This window comes from Stegodyphus dumicola, chromosome 2, assembly GCF_044657685.1.
Source record: "Stegodyphus dumicola isolate Sdum_Otavi_A_Nest chromosome 2, ASM4465768v1".
Lineage (NCBI taxonomy): Eukaryota > Metazoa > Arthropoda > Arachnida > Araneae > Eresidae > Stegodyphus > Stegodyphus dumicola.
The window spans coordinates 135,295,967-135,318,560 of record NC_140769.1 but is presented as its reverse complement, the minus strand read 5'-3'; the positions used below and the strand labels follow the sequence as shown (position 1 = coordinate 135,318,560).

At 33.7% G+C, this 22,594-nt stretch overlaps 2 protein-coding genes across 2 annotated transcripts in view; one reads left to right on the top strand and one right to left on the bottom strand.

Moving 5' to 3' along the window:
• LOC118183152 (transmembrane channel-like protein 5) overlaps positions 1-22,594 on the bottom strand; it is a 442,419-nt gene that overhangs the window by 168,751 nt on the left and 251,074 nt on the right. The gene's annotated exons all lie outside the window — the stretch shown is intronic.
• Positions 21,224-22,594, top strand: part of LOC118192005 (brain-specific homeobox protein homolog) — a 110,906-nt gene continuing 109,535 nt past the window's right edge. The window contains exon 1 of the mRNA XM_085811139.1: positions 21,224-22,415. Coding sequence (XP_085667265.1) covers positions 22,112-22,415 — 304 coding nt within the window. The 5' untranslated portion in view covers positions 21,224-22,111. The remainder of the gene's footprint in view (positions 22,416-22,594) is intronic.

Here is a 22,594-nt window from a genome sequence, read left to right as displayed (position 1 = left end):
CACAATGAACAGCGAGAATTTTGATGCCGTAGAATACCGAAACGCCGATCCGCAAGGAATAAAAAATTTGGCAGTCAAAGTATATTTAATTTAACTTTAATTTCAGTAAACATGTTATGACCACGAACAAACTGGCACATTTATTGTGTCTATTCAAAAAAGCTTACATTTTTGATAGATTTGCAGTGAAAAGAAGGAGCAGACAGACAGCAGTCCAGCTAAGCCAAAGCGGTGAAAGCAAGTGCGTTATTTTCAGGGTGAAATCTTATTCAAATTGAGTTAGTTTTGGTTCTCAAAGCATTTTGATTCGATAGTTAATACTTCTGTAAAATTATTATTGGCTGCTTGAGTTTTAGTTCAACAGAATTATGTAAGAATCATATGACACAGATTTTTCTCGAAATGACGCATGCAAATAGAAGTTGCTATTTTAGAATAAAGAAGGGAAATTCACTTTTAAGCTGCTAATTTAATGTTCTAGGTATTCTTTATTTTCTTACATACATATATATTTTCACCTTTTCTCAGTTCATCATATCAATGTTCAGTCTTCTTAGCAAAATGGCTAGTAAAAAAATGTTTCCTGTTTTTTTATTATTAACGTTTTTTGTGTCAACTGTATTTTTTGTGTCAACACGTTCTTCCCACTTATGCCACACAAAATTCAATTCAACAGCAAAGTCCCTAGATATTTAAAAACAGAGTATGTTTAGAATTTTCGATAGCCAGTCTCCCCTATCAACAATAGCTGGAGATAAAAATGTTTTATTCCGTACATTATATATTATTATCATCGCTCAATTTTAAATAGTTGAGTTTGTTAATCAAAAATTCATTAAAGTTTTACAAAATATGAATTAAATAGTAAAACAAATTCGAAATTCAAAATGTGGGCTTCCAGGTGCACATGTTCGGGTAGAGGAGTACGTTATTCAAAATTTGACGGCTCTAGGTACCGTTGTTTTATCCCAATGCGAGAAACATACATACATTTATGGAGATTCTTCATTATTTAATTTCTTTAAATATAGCACAGGGCGATAATATTTGGTGGCAACAATTTGAAAAGTGAAACGGACATTTAAAGTTTTCGACACAAAATGCCAAAACGAAATTAATATCCCTTCTGGGCTAACGCTCTTTGGACTAAAAATTAATATAAAACAAAAATATTTACGATAACTTGACCTAAGTACCAAGGATTAAAATTGACATTTACATTGAGGCCAGAGTAAAACAAAGTGACACAATTAGTAATGACTAAGCTTAATTACATTATTATACAATATAAATTTTAAAACCTCATATTGATTTATACCACGGCTTAATTTCTAAAATTAGAAGTGCCGGAGCCCTATGGAAGACTTTCGGAAAAGAGGAACAAGAATAAACAAATAAACAAAATGGCAAAAACAAAACCAATTCATTAGCAATTAAAAAATTAAATAATTTAAATAAATAAATGTTTAAAATTAAATTTTATCAAAATGTAAAGAAATGAATTAAAAATTTAATAAGCGATTTTTAATATAATTTTATTGCGTAAATTTGATGCAAAATTTTTCTGGACAAAGTTTAAACCTTTTAAGCATATCCCTTTTACATAAGATTAGTCATCATACTGCTGTTCTGGCTGTCTCATAATCAGTTGAATTATGTCAGGTAGCAAAAGTGTCAATAAAACCGAAAACACAATCCGATTGGTTTAGATTCACACGATTTGCTTGGCGCTCAAACATCACTAGATACAAACTAATATCGTTCTGTTCGGTAAAAAATTTTGAATCTCTCTTCTTCGTCTCTTCCTCTTCTCTTTCGAATTATTTTTCTTCTCTCCTAATTTTACCTTCCCCCTTTTTCCTCTCAAGCTTCAATGAAGTGATATCTTCCAACAGACTTTTCACAAGTTTCTTTTCGTAGGCTTCATTTCTCATAATCAGCTGTCTACAATCTAATATCTGAAGCTCAGGTCCGATTTTTTCCCCTAACTCTTTAGCTAAGTTTTGAGGTCCTTTTTTCTAACTTTTGCTAAGAATGCCACAATTTATGATAAAAATCTAACAACTGCATCTCTCTCTCTCTATATATATATTTTTAAAAAGCAGTATCAAATATGAGAAATAAAAATTTAACTTTAAATTTTTTCACAACATTTCAGCAATTCTAAAATATTGGGTTGAAACATAAGTAATCGCCGTTTTTTACTTGTACGAAGTAAAAAGGAAATATTGTAATCGCGAAAAGTTTCAGGCAGCATATTTCAAAGAAAATATCCATTTTGACCGCTATCGAATGCAATTTAACCACGTTTTTAAGTGACATCTGTACGTAAAGACAGAATAAAGGACTCTTTTTCTAAAAAAATATATATATATAAAACTGCTTTAAAATGAATTCTGAAGAGAATTTTTCGTGGCGTTTGCACGAACGTATGTACGTACGTACGTACGTATCTCGCATAACTGAAAAACGAGTAGCCTCAGAACGTTGAAATTTTGTATGTAGGACATCTATAAAATGTAGATGTGCACCTCGTATTTTGGTTGCTATCGGCCGCACCAAACGTATATAAATATATTTATATATATATCCGCTTTGTTACCCGGCTCAGTGATCTCAATTTCTTGACTCTTCTACTTTGTAAATGGTGCATTTTTTGCTTTAAAATGATTGAATTATGTTGTTGTTATCTTCCGGTTAAGGTTTTTATGCCTTTAGTAAATCTGCAAGCAATATTTGTAGAATTATCAGCAATTTAAAAGCTGTTTAAGTGCGGTAAAGCCTTAAGTTTTAAATAACATGGCGGATATATTTGTTTACGTTTGAAACAGCAGATTAGCAGATTTGTTGCCAATCTGGAGAGACTAAGCTTCGCAACAACAAAGATAACGCCTTCATTTATTATTACAAATTAAATCATGCTTAATCCTTTCTGGAATTTTTTCGAGGATATAAGTGTTTAAGATTTACGTTGTAATTTTTAATACAGATATTTTGAGTTTTTATGTATTTTTGCCTTGTCGCGAAGTGAGAACTGAATTAATTGTATGAGAAATACTGAATCGTCTGTGAAGAACTTCCTTTTATGTTTTGTTTACTTAATTACTTTTATACATCGTTCTAGATTTATTATAGTATTTGAATAGAACACGCGGCAACGATTAGATAATTCTTCAAATGATATAGATTTTTGTGCATTCTAAGTTATGAACGAAATAATATTAACATGATATGCATGTTAATATGAACGAAATCTAACGCTGTTAAGTGAACTTAGCGCCAGAGTGTCGCTATGGTAAACAAATACAGTGAATTTTAAAGAGTGCGTTTATTCTATTGTGGTTTATGCGCTATCGACGAAGTAGATTTAATTCAATCTCATAAGTTTAGCTGAAATGCAAGAATAAATGCGTATAATTTAATATTCCGTACAAGAAAGTCATGTGGTGTACACATCAGATTTTTTATATTTATTTAAAACTTAACATGGGTCTTCTTGGTTAATTAAAAAGTACATTACACATAACAGCTTTCTCAACGCGTGATGCGTCTTACTACCTTGGCATTTCTCAGACAAAAGTTTCTTTAGAAACGATTTTTCCTACACCTACCAATGCGTCGACGGAAGCCGCCAAAGTGTGTGTGTGTGTGTGTGTGTCTTTAAGGAGATCAATTTCGCCGACCTCTGTAGCGGACATTGCTGTACGTTCGCAAGAGAAACAGAGAAGTTCTTTAACATAAATCTGTTGTTGTTACAATGATTCAACGCAAAATCCCGCTTCGAGACTAATAGCCTCTTTCAGGCTAAAATGTTTTGTAATGTCCTCTTCGAAAGAAAACTGAAGATTGATATGATGAACAGAGAGAATTTTGCAAAAAACAGGAAAATATTATACCAACATTTAACACGTCGGGAACACTAAACATATGCTGCTTTTAAAATTTTTGTAGTTTCGCTGTTGGATTGTATATGGGGTAAGTACGAAGAAAATGAAAATAATTCCTAATGCTAAAAAGACAAAAAAATAATGTGTTAGTAACAGTGTAATAGCAGACTGGTAGTTTGCGAGCTCATCCAGAGCATAAAAAACCTTAACACGCCCTTTCGAATGACTACTAAAATATAAAAACCTTTGAGATTTTTATTATTAGCCCAAAGGGGCAATTTGCTCTGAAGGTTTATTACTTTCTTTTTGGCATTTTGCGTTGACCACTATAAAACGGCGTTTCACTTTTCAAATTGTTACCACCAAATATTAGAGTCCTGTATTATGTTTAAAGTAATTAAGTAATAAAGAATCTGCTTGTATGTTTCAAGCATTGTGATTAAACGACGGTACCTACAGTGGTGGCCAAAATTGTGGACACTTTTGGAAATTTTTATGTTTTTGAACTTTGTACGCTTATAGAAAACGTTACGTTTCACAAAATGCAAACTTGTATATAGCATTTTAAAGAGAATTTATTACTGAATTCAATACAAAACACAAAATTCAATTATTTGCAATACAAAAAAAGTTAAACGATAATAGTTATCGATATACATTAGATAGTGATGATTGCAGTGAGTTATCAGTTCTTACTAGGGTACCCTTTATTTTTGATTACAGCTTCACGTCCACGTTCCATGGAGCTGACAAGAGTTTTAAGCTCTTCTTTCGTTATTACATGATGCCAGGAAATAATTATACCTTCAATTATTTCCCTTTTATTTGATGGGCGCTTCATTCGGACAAGAGTTTTCAAACGGTGCGACAAATTTTCGATAGGATTGAGGTCAGGACTGTTTCCTGGCCATGACAACAATTTAATGCTCTTTGTACGAAACCACTCTTTCGATATTTTGGCCGTGTGGCAAGGAGCAGAATCCTGCTGAAAAACAAACGAAGCATTGTTGGGAAAGAGATCTCTGATGGAAGGTAGAAGTTTTGGTTCTATAATAGTGTCAATGTATTTTCTGGCATTCAGTGTCCCATCGATGACATGAAGGCGACCAATACCATCTGCTGACATGCATGACCAAATCATAACACTAACTGGGTTCTTCACAGTTGCTTGAATGCAGTCAGGATGTAGCTCTTCTCCTATTCTATGTCTTACATATTTTCACCCATCACTACCAAATAACGATATCTTAGTTTCATCACTCAATATAGCTCGTGACCACTGATCATCTGTCCAATTAATGTGTTCCTTTGGCCACTGTAGTTTTCTCTTCCGTTGCTGAAAATTAAGATAAGGCTTTTTTCGTGGAATTCTACCTCTCAGTCCAGCATCTGTTAATCTTCTCCTGATTGTTCTTGAACTGACAGAAACACCAGCATCATTCAGATCACTTCTGATGGCCGCTGATGACATTTTTTATCTTGGAGACATAGTCTTTTTGTTCTTCTGTCATCAATAGGTGTGGCGCACCTTTTTCAACCTTTTCCTTCTTTATTTTTTATTGAATTTGTCTCCTGATATCGTAAACAAAACTGTCAGACTCCAGATGTAGTCACTGAATCACCCACCTGTCTTGCAATTTCAGCATAGGAAGGACCACTTTCTTGTAACACAATAATATTACATCTCTTTCTAGGTGTCAAATCTGCTCTTTTATTTGATGTCATTGCTTCTTCACTAAATATTAAAATTTTTTACAAAAACTCCTACTTGTAATTGCAGTGTATAAGAAACAGATCCTCCTTCTACAGAACAAAGCAAAATAATGAATTGTTTCAAGTGTAAACATGATGTCAGCTTCTACTGGCAGTTACTAACATTTGATTGGTTCTCAGAACAAGAACAGTGATTGGCCAGGAAAGCTAGACATTACAAACCGCTTCATAACTGTGTTTTTTATTTATATTAAAGTACATATAACTTTTTTGTATTGCAAATAATTGAATTTTGTGTTTGGTATTGAATTCAGTAATAAATTCTCTTTAAAATGATATATACAAGTTTGCATTTTGCGAAATGTAACATTTTCTATAAGCATACAAAGTTAAAAAACATAAAAATTTCCAAAAGTGTCCACAATTTTGGCCACCACTGTAGAGCCATCAAATTTTGAATAATGTAGTCCTCCACTTGAATATGCGCATCTGGAAGCTCAACTTTGGAATCTAGACTTTGTTTAATTATCTGTTTGGCATTTTGTAAAACGTTAACGAATTTTTAACTAACAAACTCAACGATTTTAAAGCTAACAATGGCAACATTGTACGGGAAAAATCATTTTATCTCCAGGGCGCGAGACTAGGTATCCTAAATTCTAAAGATATGCTCTTTTTAAATATTTTGTGATATTGATGTTGAACTGAATTTTATGTGGATTAAGTGGGAAGAATATTGTAGAGTTCCTCCCTTTATAAATGCTAATTTACATTTGAACGTGAAGAATCTTAAGAACTGCTAAGCGAATAATCGCTTAAGTTCGTGTGACAAGAAACAGCAAGATGGAAGGGTAACTAACCCTTTATTATTCAAATAAGATTTGACAGAACTCCATCTTGGAGTGTACAATAAAAGCGGACACTTGGGCGTGAACTTAAGATGCCAAGAAATAAACTAAAACTAATCTAAACTAAAGTGATATAGCAGAAGCTATCAAGATTCTAACTGAGTTGGCCCCTTAAAGCTAATTGACTGCTAAGCTATCAAGGGCCTGAGTACGGCCGAGCGTAATAACAGCTTTGCGAGAGAGTAGCCAAAAGGCAGTCGTGCGCTAATCAGAAACTCTGATTCTCTCTAACTCAGCAAGTAGAACTTCGCGGTTAAATACCGCCATTCCTCATTCGCCTTCCATCATTGATTTTAAAACTACGTTTTGGCTGGAAGTTAAGAATCTACAAGAAAGGAACTTTAATTCAAAATTTAACTGTTAATAAAATTAACGTAATCCTTACAACATGATATTTAATAAATAAAGGTAACAAACGAAATGTTAAAAAAAAGTAATAAAAATCATCATGTAATTGTGCGTAATAAAAATCTGAAAGCTTTCAGATTTTTTATTTATTTTTCAGTTACAGATTGATTGAGTTGGAAACTTGAATTGAATTCTGCTTTACCGAATGACTTAGATAACTGGTTACCTACGGGATAGCCCCTACAAATTAAAGATCACGTATATCACGTCATCACTTACCTAGTAGCTCAAATGATAAAAGCAGGTTAGCGTAATGTGCTGTGCATTCGTAAAAATTGTAGCACAACATAACAGATAACAATTTTAGGGAAACTAGAAGCTAAAAACGCTTCTATATGAATAATATGAATGCAGAAGTAGGAGACGAGAATAAAAAGAATGCGATATTGGTGTAGAGGCGGATGCTCTTTATCAAGCAGAAGGTTATTATTTTTCTGCATATTTTTCACTTTTCAGCATATTTCCTCCCTTTTAGAACCGGAGGCGAGAAATTTCCTCTCGGGATCTCCGATTAACAGCGTAATCGCCTTTCGCAGCTCCTGATTCCTCGGATAATGCTCCGAAAAGAACTTATTAAACGCTCGTTCGCCTGCTTACGAAATTTTAAGCTGCCTCTGTAAGTAGGTAGAAACAGCCGAAACGCTCCGGAGGAAAGAAACAGGCTTTCTTCTTCTTTTATTTTTTAATTTCATTTTGTGTTTTCTTCCGGCGATGCAAAAGCACGAAAAGGAATTGTCATTTTCGACAACCACTCCGTGCAGTTTCTGATGTAGATACCTTCCGGGAAGAACTCAAGGAGAAAATAAAGATCTCTATTCCATTCTCTCCTTCCCCCCCCCGCCCCCTCTCCCTGGAGTTGTTGGGATGTAAAGTTTTGAAAATGATGCATGACGAGACTGTTAAGGGCTAAAACACGATTATGCGATTACCAATAGGAATACCTCAACGCCCTCTGGCGCCTTTTTTGCAAACAAGTTAAACAAAACGTAAAGTCAATTTTCATGAAAAATATTAGATAGACTGGAAATGTTTCTTTGAGATTAAAAATGGCTGAGCTCTGTTTTTCGCACTTTTCTCCTCACCCGCTTTGTCACATAACTCTATCATCAGAATAATCATTCTTTCATCATCTACCTTCAAATTCATACTGGTACAACTTGCACCCCCCCCGAAAAAAAATTGTCTGAAAGTTTTCATATTTTATACTACGCTCAAAGGGGCTTTTTTTAACGTTTTGTGTAATACGTTTATTTATTAAATATCACGTTCTTCGCACCTAAACCATAAAATTCAATTCAATAGCAATATTACAAAATAATTTAAAAAGAGCATATCTTTAAAAATTTCTGATACACAATCTCGCGCGCTAGAGATAAATCCCCCCCCCCGTTTAGTGTTGCAATTGCTTCCTTTGAAATCGTTGCGTTTCTTAATCAAAAACTCATAAATGCTTTATAAAATATGAAATAGATAATAACATAAATTCCAAATTCTAAATTTGGGCTTCCAAATGCCCACATTCGGGTAAAGACGCACGTTATTCAAAATTTGATGGCTCTAGGTACCGTCGTTTTATCACAATGCGAGAAACATACATACATTTATGAAATTTTCCATTAATTAATTTCTTTAAATATAATACAGGACGGTTGTATGTGGTGGCAACAATTTGAAAAGTCAAACGCCATTTATAGCGAAACGCCACAAAAGGCCAAAACGAAATTAATAGCTCTTCTGGGCTAACGTCCTTTGGGCTAAAATAAAGGGGACAGTTCTTTAGCTCCTGTACTACTGAGTCCATTGACAAAATTTAACTTGTGTTTTTCATGTCTCGAAAGCGCGACTTAGAATATATATTAGATTTATATATAGCATTGTTCTAACGTAAGCACTTTGACACAAAATTTGGACCTTTTCTGATATGACGTACCCATCTTTATCCATATTCCGATTCTACGATTTATATTACGACAAAGTGCCAAGTTTTGCAAAAACCGCACAAGTAGTTTATAAAAAAATTAGCTCTCAAAATCTAGCTTCTCAGTGTAAACTGAATTTGTTGTATATTTATTATTTATTACCTCTTTTTTTATTTAACTTACTTAATTTCTTCTTTCCTAATTCGAAATTAATGGTCAATCCAAATAAAATTGTCAGATATTTTCTGATTTATTTTTTAAATTTGCATCTTTTAGTAAATTTTATAAATTTTTCGAAAAGATATTTTAATTAAATAATGTATAAAATTTTCACTATCACCTTATAGTAGATATATTTCTTGACATACCAGCAAAATGTTAAAGCTTTTTTATTTAAAATTTCCAACGATATACGTAAATTTATGTATTGGCGCGTTTCGAAGCTTGGCATATTTTTTATAAGCAAGAATAACGCCAAAGGTGCTTTACGCACTTTCTTAAAATTATTTGAAAAATTGAACGATGTACCTTCCCCCCCCCACTCATGCATAATTAAAAAAAAAAAAAAAAAAGAAAGAAAGAAAGAAAGAAAGGAAGTAAAAAAAAATTGAAATCTTTCAGATTTTACTTTCCGCCCAAACGGGCATTTTTTAATGTTTTCTATGTTACCTTTATTTATTAAATATCATGTTCTTTGCACTCAAACCATAAAATTCAATTCAAAAGCAATATCACAAAATATTTAAAAGAGCATATCTTTAGAATTTCAGATACACAGTCTCGTGCGTTGGAGATAAGTATGGTTTTTTTTTTTTTTTTTTTTTTTTTTTTTTTCCTGTAGTGTTGCTATTGCACGCTTTGAACCCGTTGAGTTTCTGAATTAAATACTCATAAATGCTTTACGGAATATAAAACAGATAAAAAAACAGCTTAAATTCCAAATTTGAGCTTCCAGTTGCCCATATTCGGTGGAGGATTACATTGTTCAAAAGTTGATGGCTCTAGGTACCGTCACAATGCGAGAAACGTACATACATTTATGCATATTCTTCATTATGTAAGTTCTTTAAATATGCGGTGCTCTAATATTTGATTGCAACAATTTAAAAAGTGATTTGCCGTTTATAGTGAATCAGCGCAAAATACCAGAACGAAATTAATAGCCCTTCTGGGGAAATTGGCCCTTTGGTCTAAAAATAGTTTACTATAAATTAAAAATTTCGCCAAGTGAATTAATTATTCTTGGCTCGAACTGAAGAAAGCGCAAATGTAAAATTTTTTAATTTCTGGGTTTCTCAACAAACTTTACAGAATTTAATATTTAAGCATAATTTAAGTCGTACGTTCGAACTCCTGAAAAACAGTCGGTATGTTATTTGAGAAAAACTCCGCTTTTTTTTTTTTTTTTTTTGTCAAAATACTTATGTTAGAACAATGCTATTATACATAAGTCTAATATATATCCTAAATCATGCTTTCGAGAGATGGAAAATGCAAATTAAATTTCGTTATTTGCCCAGTAGAATGATATATATATATAGAACTCTGCCCCTCCTTTTTCCCCCCTCTTTCATTTTGAGAATAATTGCTAGTACTTCAAAAGAAAAGTATTTAATTTATTGCTCACATTATACAGTAGAAAAATGCATAGCAATATATTCAGCTTAATAGAAATAGATCATTAAGTTTTAATTAGACTGTAACGTTTAGAAACACTATATGTAATTTTTAAAAGATTCTGAAGATCTTTAAATATCTTTTGAGGAGTGTTTTTGAGACTTTGGGATCACTGCATTACATTGCAGTTATGTTACGCTGCACTATGATTTAACCTCCTTTAAGTTAAGCTCCTTTAACTTGAGATTTGACAAAAGTTGCCACCCGCTCAAAAATATTGTATTAGCTCACACCGCCTCATTGATGGCCAATATAGCATTAACAATTACGGATGTCCTGTTTAATTTCACCTCAATAATCTGCCTAAATTCATTGGACCACCTCACACCCATGGCTAGCCTATGTTCTCTAAAGCCAACAAATCCGCATGTTGCCGTTAACTAGTAACCTGTGATTCGCTAGTGAGCGGTATCATTTAGTTTAATTCTGTTTTAATAATTTATTCGAATTTACTGAGCTGCCTCGCATTGGTGATCTGCAGATTTACTAGCAGTGACTGTCGACACCTGGGAAAGTGGAGACGAAATAGCTTGACGTTCATCTGAAAAATTACTATTTAATCATATTTTAATAACATATGAAGCATAATTTTAAACACATTTAATATATTTAAGATATTAGTTCAAAGCGATTTGAGTCCCGAAGGACTATTACTTTCATTTTGGCATTTTGCGCCGGAATCCTATAAATAATGGTTCCCTTTTTCAAACTGTTGCCACAAAATGTTAGAGTCCTGCATTATATTTGAAAAAATTAAATAATGAAAAATTTGCATAAATGTATATATATTTCTCGCATTGTGATAAAACAAAGGTATCTAGATCCATATACTAATTTTGAATGACGTAATCCTACTGCGAATATGGGCATCTGAAATCCCAAATTTGAAATTTGGAATTTGTTTTATTATCGATTTGCTATTTTGTGAAACTTTAACGAATTTTTGATAAACAAACTCAAGGATTTCCAAGCGAGCTATGGCAACGTTGTGCAGAAAAACATTTTTATCTCCAGCGCGTGAGTCTCTATATGGGAAATTCTAAAGATATACTCATTTTAAAACTATTTTTTTATATTGCTGCTGAACTGGATCTTATGGTTTAAATGCGAAGAACATGAAAGGTAACATACAAAATGTTAAAAAACGCCCCCTTGGACGTAATTGAAAATCTGAAACATTTCAGATTTTTTTTTTTTTTTCTTTTTTTAAATTTCTAATTTTTCTGAACATTCCCAGCTTATTTAGTTAATAAAGACTATTTCTAATAACCACACACATATATATATATATTGCGAGGGCTAGCTCTTTGGATTAAAATCGCATAAAACCTAAAGTAGAAGAAAGCAACATTTCTAATTCTTACCTTTCTGCGTACAATCATTTTAAGTCTATGTAATTCTTGATACATTGTAGGTATATTAGTTATTTTTGAAGCAGTAGTACATGAAAAATTAGCAATGCTCAGGCCGGGACTCGAACCTGGACCTCTCGAACACGCACCGAGTGTGCTACCGTTACACCACAAAGGCATGCAGATAGGAAGGAGAAATGCCTTATTAAAATCTTCATTAAAAATTGGAAAATTTAGAAGAAACAAAACACCAAATACAGTTAAAACAATTTCAAAAACAATTTTTACAATTAACCTTAACCGCAATATAAGAACAATAGAATTCGCTTGCTTTTAAAGAAAAAAATGCACAACTCACTAACATATAAGAATAAAGAAACTGAGCTCGATCCGGGAAACAGAGTTGGAATATATGTATATGGGTATATGTTCGGTGCGACCGATTAAAAAAAAGGGGGAGGTGCACAACTACATGTTATATGGGTCCAATATACAAAAGTTTAACGTTTTTAGCCCATTTTCTTCAGTTATGTGAGATACACATATACGTACAGACGTCACGAAAAAAAATCTCTTCTGAATCCACTTTAATTCCATTTTGAAATCCATTTTGAAAAAAAAAAAAAAAAAAAAAAAAAAAAAAGAAGAGTTCTGTATTTTACCCATGCGTACAGATGTCACCGCAAGACATCGTTCAAAAGGCATCGAGAGCGGTCAAAATGGATATTTTCTTTAAAATATGATACCCGAAATTTTTTGCGAATACAATACTTCTTTTACTTCGTACAAGGAAGTAAAAAGGAGAGTTATGAAGCAAAGATTCAGTTTCCATTTCTCAGTTTTTGATGCATCAAAAGGAAAACGAAATGTTGCAGAAAGCTCAAATTACACTAACTGCAAAACAATTTAAAAGGAACATAATGACCATATCAAGAATTTGGAAACCTGTTTCCGAAATAGTTATCAAGGTGAATCTTACGTTAATGTTCATTCTTTGAAGAAACTAAATCGTTTCTGTCACTTCAACAAGTTATGCTGGAAGCAACGAAGAACGATGGCTCCAATGGTTTTAAGCTCACGCATATAGGGAAAGCAAAACTTCGCAGCCAAGGGTACCTACAAATTTAAAACGCAGTAACGAAATTATTGAAAAAAATTAGAAGCTATGCAAATGCTCAAAATAAGTTATGAGCAATATTTTAAACTCATTGTTTAATTTAATTAATTTTAATTTTGGTAATAAATATTGCGTGCTATATTTATTTTTATTTGCTACTATTATTATAGGACAAATTAAATTCATCAGCTACTGTTATTATTATTGAAGAGAGGAAATAATTTTTACTACAGATGCGAAGAGAAATAGTTATCTTTATTAATAATCCCACACAATATTAAAATGTTAAGAGAAAAAAAGGTTCAACGTTCATGAGCAAGTTATGTCAAAAGAACTGTCGTTGTTGTGACTACTTTTGTTCGTCTGATATCACAGCAAGCTCACGAAATTCATCTTGGCAAAGGAGAAGTCTACTCCTCTTTGCCAAGATGGGCTTGGGGCTTAGGGAGAGCTGATGGAGCAAGACGGCCTTGAGGCTTAGGAAGATCTGATGGAGCAAGATGGGCTTGGGGTTTAGGGAGAGCTGATGGAGCAAGATGGGCTTGGGGCTTAGGGAGAGCTGATAGAGCAAGATAGGCTTGGGGCTTAGGGAAAGCTGATGGAGCAAGATGTGCTTCGGGCTTGGGAAGAGCTTATGGAACAAGATGGGCTTAGGGCTTAGGGAGAGGCTTGGGCACCATACAGGTGACAGTACGACTTTGTTCAGTTCTGCCCCCAAATTTCAGAGAGAGTACCTGGGGGGAACGGGGTCTAGGGTCTCTCACCAAAGAATATGTATCGATAAAAAAGAAAACTTTTCCGCAACAGGAGTGGCTCTGTCCCAACATCTAAGGAAACAGCTGCGCATGCACGAAATATCTATCACCAAAGTTAGATGCCGGGTCAAAGTTGGAAGGTCACGTTTATCAAGAGTTCATAAAATGAATATCGTTTTAAATTCCTTTAAACCTTAAAGGAAAAGAAAATAGTTTTTCGCGCAAGTAAACTAATAAATGAATTAATTATTTTGAGCACACACACACACAAAAAAAAAAAAAAAAAAAAAAAAAAAAAAAAAAAAAAAAAAAGTACGAAAATCCGAGTTTAAATTATCTTTAATTAAATTAAAGTCAAAAAAGACGTTTTGTCAAAAACGTTTCTTCTTAACACGTGTTCCACAATTTCCTATACCAGGGATGGGCAAACTACGGCCCTCGGATCGAATTTTAATTTGCCAGTCCGAGGCAAATTAAAAGAAATATATATTTATATATTATGTATCCATCTCCTTTCTAAGTTGTTTAATATTATTTTTTTTTCCTTCCTTTTTTTCAAAGGACTGATGCTCTTTTTACTTTCTCTATTTTTGTTCTACAAAACATAAATCGGCGGAAATAGCAAGCACAGACAGCTTTCAATCGGTAAAGTGTTAAAAGCAAAAGTTCTTTGTTAGTTATAGCTGTAGACTGGCGCCAACAAGCGTTATCTCTTTCTCGAGTAGCAGACATATGGGAATCCAATTGTAAGTAGATAATTATATTTACAATTATAGGACTCTTAGAAAAATTTCACTCAATTATCTTAACTTAAAACTTAAACTGTTTGCTGGGCAGCTAACTAGTCTCATTTTCCGAGGTTAAATTCAATACCCTCAGTAAATGAAGAGAAGCTTAAGAATTATGAAGATGGCTTGAAAAAACTGCATTTTGAATTCGAACTAAGATTTTCAAGATTTTAGTGCCATTCAAACTGAAGATCTTTACCATGCCTTTCAACGTAAACTGCGAAGCAGTCAGGTCAGATTTGCAGCTTGAATTAATTGAGTTGCAATCTAACAATCATCTCAAGCAGTTGTTTCTAAACATGCCAAAGTTAGAATTTTACTAATCATTATCGAAAGTAAGTTTCCTAAATATCTCACGCCCAGAAAATCACCAGAAAATACAGTGTGTTTGTTTCATCTTATATATGTGAGCAAGTATTTTCAACCATAAACCTTAGAAAGAATTATATCAGAAGTACTGACAGATGAGCATTTAGCCTCAATATAGGAACATTTAAAAATATTCAATTTCCTTCATCTCATTAACGTATTTAAATTGTAATACTTGTATATTCTTTTTTAAATTTTAGAAAAATGTATCTTGGCCCGCGAAACATTTTTTTTTTTTTTTTTTTTTTTCCCGATTTTTGGTCCGCAACCGAAGAAGTTTGCCCATCCTTGTCCAATACACATCGCGAAAGAAGAAATTCTTCCCGCCAGGTTTCGTCGCCAAATCCCTTGGCGAAATTTTCTCTCCGCGTGGCGTAATAGCAAACTGGTTTACATTACGTCTATGGAACCTTTCTTTTTTTACATAGACGTTCTTTGCTCTCAGCACCTCTCCCACTACAACCAATATCTCGAGAGGACTTTCGGCTCGGCGCATACTTAAATGCCACAATGCCACACAGACAGTATATATTTATAAACTTCTGACTTCTGCAGGATTCGAACCCGGGTTCTTAGGTACGGCAGTCAACGTTGCTACCCACTATCCCGGTTGCAACATCAAATTTATTTTTATCCCTGATGTATTTCCTAATTATGTTCACCAGTTTTCACGTAATATTCTATGGATGAAATCTGAAACGTTCATATTTACCATAATCAGAAAATCTGCTAAGTTAATTCTAGACCAATAGCGTAAATAAGTATTTTTCAGAATAAACTAAGAAATGTGGATTTGAGGTATTTCTTTTCTTTATTTGCTATGAATCCTCATATAAAATTTCAAGAGGTTTTTCAAATGAAATTACAATTATTGACCGTCTTGGCGCGATTTTATTTCAAATTTTTGTAAGCTGAAACTTATTACCAGTTTAACAATTGTCTTTAAACTCATTACTTCCCCTAAAGTATCTAGAATATTTTTCTGTTTTTGTTCTTGGTCGAAAACTTTATTTTATTTTATTTTATTTATTTTTTATTTATTTTTTACTTGTGAACTAGCGATTTATTGTCTGTAATTTAATTTTTATATAAATGTACATTTGGCCATAATCCATTTTAATAATGCATGCTATTAATGAGCCCACCAGCACCCTAGCGATAAAGCCGCTGAACACTGGTAGTTCGGTTCGGGGTTCGAATCTCAACTGCCGGGCTGTTTTCATGGTTTTGCCGCCCAGCCGAGGATAGTTTTAAGTGATTCTGACATCCGTATCGAAGGGTAAGGCTTCGAATCCCGGAGAAGACATGGATGTTTATAAATGTATAATGTCTGTGCGGCAATGGGGCACTCTCAATATCAGGCGAGGCGAAGTCTTCTCGGGAGGCTGCTGCTGGGAGAAGAAGGGTTGTAGACCCTGGACCGTCTCCCCGGGGTGTTGTCCTTCAAAATTGGGGCGGATCTAAGCAAAGTCGTACTGTCACCTGTCCAAGGCTCTTGCCAACGAAAAGCGCAATCTTAGCGCTTTGCCACGATGAATTTCGTAGGCTTGCTTTGATAACAGATCAGGGAGATGGGTCACAACAACAACATATTATTAGTATTCTAATTATTTCCAATTTTATTTCAACAATCTCCCTAAGTTGTATTCTAATTGTTTATAGAATAATTTTATAGAATAATTTATATAATTGTTTATGAAAATTTTACTTACCTGTCTTAAGTGATATATTATTTACTCTAAGGAAGACAAATATATTAATAGTCCATCTAATCGGAATAAATTAAAATAGGTTTAATTTATGAGTGTCCAAGTGGGAATTTTTGGAAACTTTGTAGATTATTTTAGCCAATAAAAAGAGGTTTTCCGCTTCAAATATTACGTAGGAGGTATCGGATCTTCAAAACTGTAAAGTCTTTACTTGAATAAAATATGATAAATTTAAGTAATTTATAATTGTACGATGATTCATAAGTAAATAAATATATGACAACAAAATTCCTTCTTTCGAATTACGCTAAATAAATTCGGCCTATTTGGGCAGGAAGGGAAGGAATATAATTTTTTTTTTTTTTTTTTTTTTGGTACGTTAAAAACAGATATCCGCTTTTTATTCTTTAACTCCCAAACAATGACTTTAATAGCATAAACCAACCAATTCTTCGAATTCTTCCGATTCATGGAATTTTTTAGTGCTGTGCCTATGAAACGTTTAAAGGCGGTTAGGGAATATTTCTTCCCTCATTTAAGTTTTGAATCTTTTTATCAATGGATGCGTAGGAAGTTCATTAAATGCTGATAGCTTGACCTAGGCCCAAATCTCCACGAACCGAGTAGTTATGCGAAAGTGTTGCAGTTCTTTTCATACGTAATATAAAGCGAGTAACTGCCTTAGAACGTTCTGCACGAGTACATCCCTCCCGTCGTCTCATCTTACAACGAAGAACTGATTTAGTTATTTTTTAAATCTTTCTTTCGTTAATTAGTTCTAACAGATATTTTACTTCACTTCTGAAGAAAATACAATTTAATTATTTTAATGCCAATATTATTAATCTGTATTCAACTCTACAGACAATGCAGTACCTGAAGATGTGTTTAGAATTCTTCCATTTTTAAATTCAGTCGCTTTAATGAGAGGAGGGAGGTTTGTGGAAACGTCAACTAATAAATAATAATAATAATAATAATAGTTATAATTTAAAAAAAAAAGAAAAACTAGAGAATGTATAGATAAATTGCGAAATTTTACATCTGTTCTAGACATAAAATATTAGATAAAGATTGTGATCCACATCTCTTGAACGGAAAAAATTGGATTTCTAACTCCACATGCAACAAAATTCGACCCTCTTAAACAAATATTTTAAAGCTAAAAATGAAATTGTCACGAATTTTGTTTATGTGCAAATAATTTTAGTAAAACTGTATTTGTATATATCGGCGAGACATCGTTAAGCTCGCAATGGTTTTTGGCGACTAATTTTTGTTGACAAATTTGGCGAGGAATTTCCACTTGGCTACCGTTTGGCGATATTTTGGTTTCCTGTATAACTGTAATGGCTACTGTAATTGAATAACTGTCATTCATCCTTATATGTAACTTTATCTGTATTCGGCCGTCATATGCCATCTAGTAATTCCGAGAAATAGAATTTACTAGAGATTTCTCGGTGGCCTAGGGAAAACTATATGAGGCTGCGAAGAGCATCAATTTCGCAATTGCTTAGTTCAGCGTGAGTTCGGAGTACTGAGATATCTCCGTGCTAGCTTCTCTCTTTAGACGCGCTCTGTACTGCGTTGTGTTTAACGGTTTTAGTAATTTGTAGTGTAACGACTGATTGTTCTCTGTGATGCTGAAAAGAACTGCACGAGTGCTTTTGTGGAAAGTTCCATAGCTGTAAAGAGTTTCGGCAAACTAAATTTTACCAAGCTATCTTCGGTTTTGTGTGCATTCAGTCTATTACGAGCTCATACGCAAGCAATAATATACAGATAAATAAGTGAGTAAAACAGAAATTTATATAGAAGCTAAAAACTATATTCAAGTAAACAATAATAACTTTTTTTTGTTCGATAAGTGATTAAAATAAATTTGTTCCGACACAAATAGCGCTGAAAATGATCATATGAACAAATCTAGCAACACAGAGAAATTGCAACAACGGGCTGATGTTTAAAATTCTACTATGAAGGATTAGCGTTTAGTACAATTAACAGAAACTTAATAGAACTTTAAATTATAAGAATGATTTAATTGTATATAATGTGGGAAATCATACCGTCCAATGCTGAATGAGAATTGCCCGTTATGACGTCATCAGTATAGCATCACCCAGCGCAGTAAGAATCATCCCAGACAGCGCTGAGACCTGGTCGAGAGTGGAGGGCAGACGAGAGCAGACGGCTCACACGTCTTCAAGAGTTTATAAACTTATATTGTGCTTTCAATGTTATGCCTTTACATCATTATGTCAATCCTGCATACCGTTAACTTCATCTTTATATACTTTTCTTAATTATTTTATTTCTTTATATTAAATAAACATTTAAATATTACTTCGTGCTCTCATGCTGTGAATTAAGTCAAATTCTACAATAATGTAGTATTAATTGTATACCTTTGTTATTGAAATTATCTTTATTTTCCCCCTTAAACGTGTTCATTGGACTGTTGTCTAAATCTGAAGATGGTGAAATTGATGCTTTCGGAAGTAATGCCACAACCAGAGTAGCAGATAAAACCCATTTTTCCTTGCATTGCTCGTGAAGCACTAGAGAGAATTGCGAACCCGTAAATGTAACGTTTCATTTAGAGTATTTCAAAAATACTATATCGACTGTTATAAAGCACCTAAAAATTATAGCAAATTTTGAATCTAAGAATTTTGTATAGGTAAAGTACGTTTATCCTTCTCTAGATTAAAGAGTTTAACTAGAAACTCTGAAAAAACAATTTAAATATTTTTTAAACTATTTTTTAGAGCTCTCTTCGCTTCTTATATCATGTCTCAATTCTCAGAGAAATGCACTATCGAGGTTTGATAGTATTAAATAATTTTAGCATTGTTTAGAAAGCCAATTATATCAGATGATGTGAACAATTATTTTATCAGATAAAACTTGATGTCTCTGGGTACCTTGGTTTTTCATAATGCGAGAAAAATACATACATTCATGTAGATTCTTCATTATTTAATTTTTTTTAAATATAATGCAGGGCTCTAATATTTGGGGCAATAATTTGAAAAGTGAGACGCCGTTTTATAGCGGACAACGCAAAAATGCCAAGACGAAATTAATATCCGCCTTTCTGGGCAAATTGTCTCTTTGCGCTTTAAAAAAAAAAAAAAAAAACCGGAAATGTTTTAACGTTTTGCGTGTTACCTTTATTTATTAAATATCATGTTCTTTGCACTTAAACCATAAAATTTAGTTCAATAGCAATGTCGCAAAATAATTTTAAAATGAGCTGCGCTGGAAATAAAAAGGTTCCCCCCCCCGTAGAGTGTTGCCATTGCTCGCTTTTAAATCGTTGAGTTTGTTACTCAAAAAAGTTTTACAAAATATGAAATCGATATAAAACAAATTCCAAATTTCAAATTTGGGATTTCAGATGCACATATTGGCAGTAGGATTACGTCATTTAAAATTGGATGGCCCTGGATACCGTTGTTTTATCACAATGCGAGAAATATACATACATTTATGCAGATTTTTCATTATTTAATTTCTTCAAATATAATGCAGGACTCTAACATTTTGTGGGAACAGTTTGAAAAGTGAACCGACATTTATAGGTCCGACGCAAAATGCCAAAACGAAAGTAATAGTCCTTCGGGACTCAAATCCCTTTGTACTCAAAAAAAAAAAAAAAAAAAAAAAAAAACTCTGTCTCATTAAAAACTTTCTATTAAATCGCAAATGCATACGTGTGAAAAATTTAAAGAAAATTGAGTCTGTAGGAGGGTGTAAAAAATTAATTTTAAATTTTTACTCAAACAAACGAAAAAAATGGACACAGATAAATAGTAGCTAAATAGCTAAATACAATATGTAAAAGCCGATGAAAAGAAATGCTCTTGCAATACTTTCTTGGAAACGTCTGTTTTATATACGAAATGTCTATCTTATTTTAAAACTACGTGTTTCCTAAATTGTATGTGAATTGAATCCAAATTTGATCTGTTGTAAATGAGTAAAATACCGTACCTTAAAACACAGAAATAAAAATTGTACACTGAATTTATATTAAAAAAATTGAAAAATATTTCAAATTTCGATCTATCAAAGTTATGTTATCATTCATAAAACCTTATTCTTAGTTAATCAAAGTTGCCCACCATAAATCTTTAAAAATTATTTTGACTGAAATGTGACTATCCTTCCCCCACTATACTATGCTACGTAGAAATGCATTTCTTCTCCCTCTCTTATTTAACCTTTATTTATTAATTTTATTGCATATGTTTTATTTCATCCACAATTTTTTAACTGAAAATTTCATTATGTTCCCCTCTTCCTGAAAATTATCATTTGTAATTAGACTATAAGGCCTACGCTGTAATCTGAAAAATCATTGAGTAGTTAACATATTTTCAACTAATTTCAAGAATCTAAAAACGTTTTGTAACTACTCCCTATCTTATTAAATAAGAAAACAGTGACAGTATGGTAATTAGTGAGCTCAACGAATCATCGATTCACAGCGAAAGAAAAATTGAGATCCTCAGCCGCTCATATAAATGAGTTCCTGATGAGAAAAAGCAATTAATAGAAAACCGAGCGAGGACAGAAATTCGGTAAATTATCTCCGGGAATGAGAGAAATCTGCTCCTTTTTTTCTCGGGGAAAATCCCGGCTTCGTTTTCACCTTAAATGAAAAGCGCGATCGTGCTATTACTGCGGAAGCATGGCTTTGTAAAGAGAAATCCCTGCCCTTCTTTGAATGGACAGATGGAGGCCGGAGCTCCTCCTTTCTACGCATCCTATTGGACTGCGGGGTTTGTGACGTAACGAAGGGCAGGGTCTCTCGAAAACGGCCGGCAAAACGCTCGTTTGCTTTCATTGAAAGGCATTGACTGTCATGACGAGCCGCCTAATTGCCTGAATCGCCCGCAAATTTGGCCTTTGATTGGAAAGACTCGCTCTGAAAATTCCAAAGTTGAGCAATCCAGCGACGGAGAACTGTTGATGGGAACCGAAGTGCCTCTTAAGTGAGAGTCTGACATCACTGGAAGATCATAAAAATAATTACTGGGACTCATAATTAAATTCATCCAGAATGGTTTTGTTTTGTTCTTGAAGAGATACTTAAGATTAGATTTCTTGTCCAAGCTGACTACGATGAGTAAAAAGTTTAATTGGAGAAATTCTGTGTATTGAAATGAGAGCGAAACGGAATTTGCGCATCAGACCAAATGAAATACGATATTTTGCTAACCGAAATGAATTGTCATGAAAGCTTCTGAAAGCCTCTATAAGTCAAAAGGGAAGAACGAGAGACGAGGGCCAAGCGTGTAATCTACACCAGCAATTCAAGCTCAGTCAAATCTTCTCTGCATATGTATAATCTTGCATACTCCCCGCATCTTATTTGAGACTGTTCTTAGAAGTTAACGATTTCTGTTCTTGGCATCAAGAGTTCGAATGTTGGGGCACATTCTTCTTTAGCTGATTTGACTGCCTTATATCTACAGCTCATGTCTTAAGACGGAGCATGAACGAGAAGCAGCACGGATTCCGCTCTCAGGGAGGCACCCCTTTCCACCACCCCGGCATGGACCCTTACTCGGTAGAAAAGTTAGGGCGGCGATCCTCCTTCATGATAGAGGATATCCTGACACCCAAATCGAGGCTGGAGAACCTCTGCATGCCTCCTGGCAGCTCCCCATCGCGGGCGTCTCTGACCGCGGCGCCATATTACCAGTTATATGGGCTGGGACCTTCTTACCTCTGCCAACAGCCCCAGCAGCACTTCCTTGGAAAGCCAATAGACGCCAGTCCCTTGCTGCTGTCGGCAGGTATTTTTTTTTTCTTTCTTCTTATTTAACATACTTATTCGCATATTTTCCTCTTACTATTTTTAGTTAATATTTAGATGCTCTTGATTCATCAGGAGCAATATGCAAGATGGGGGTGGGTGTTAGTGAACAAAGTCAAACGAGTAATATTGAAAAGAATAACTACAACCAACTGCTTT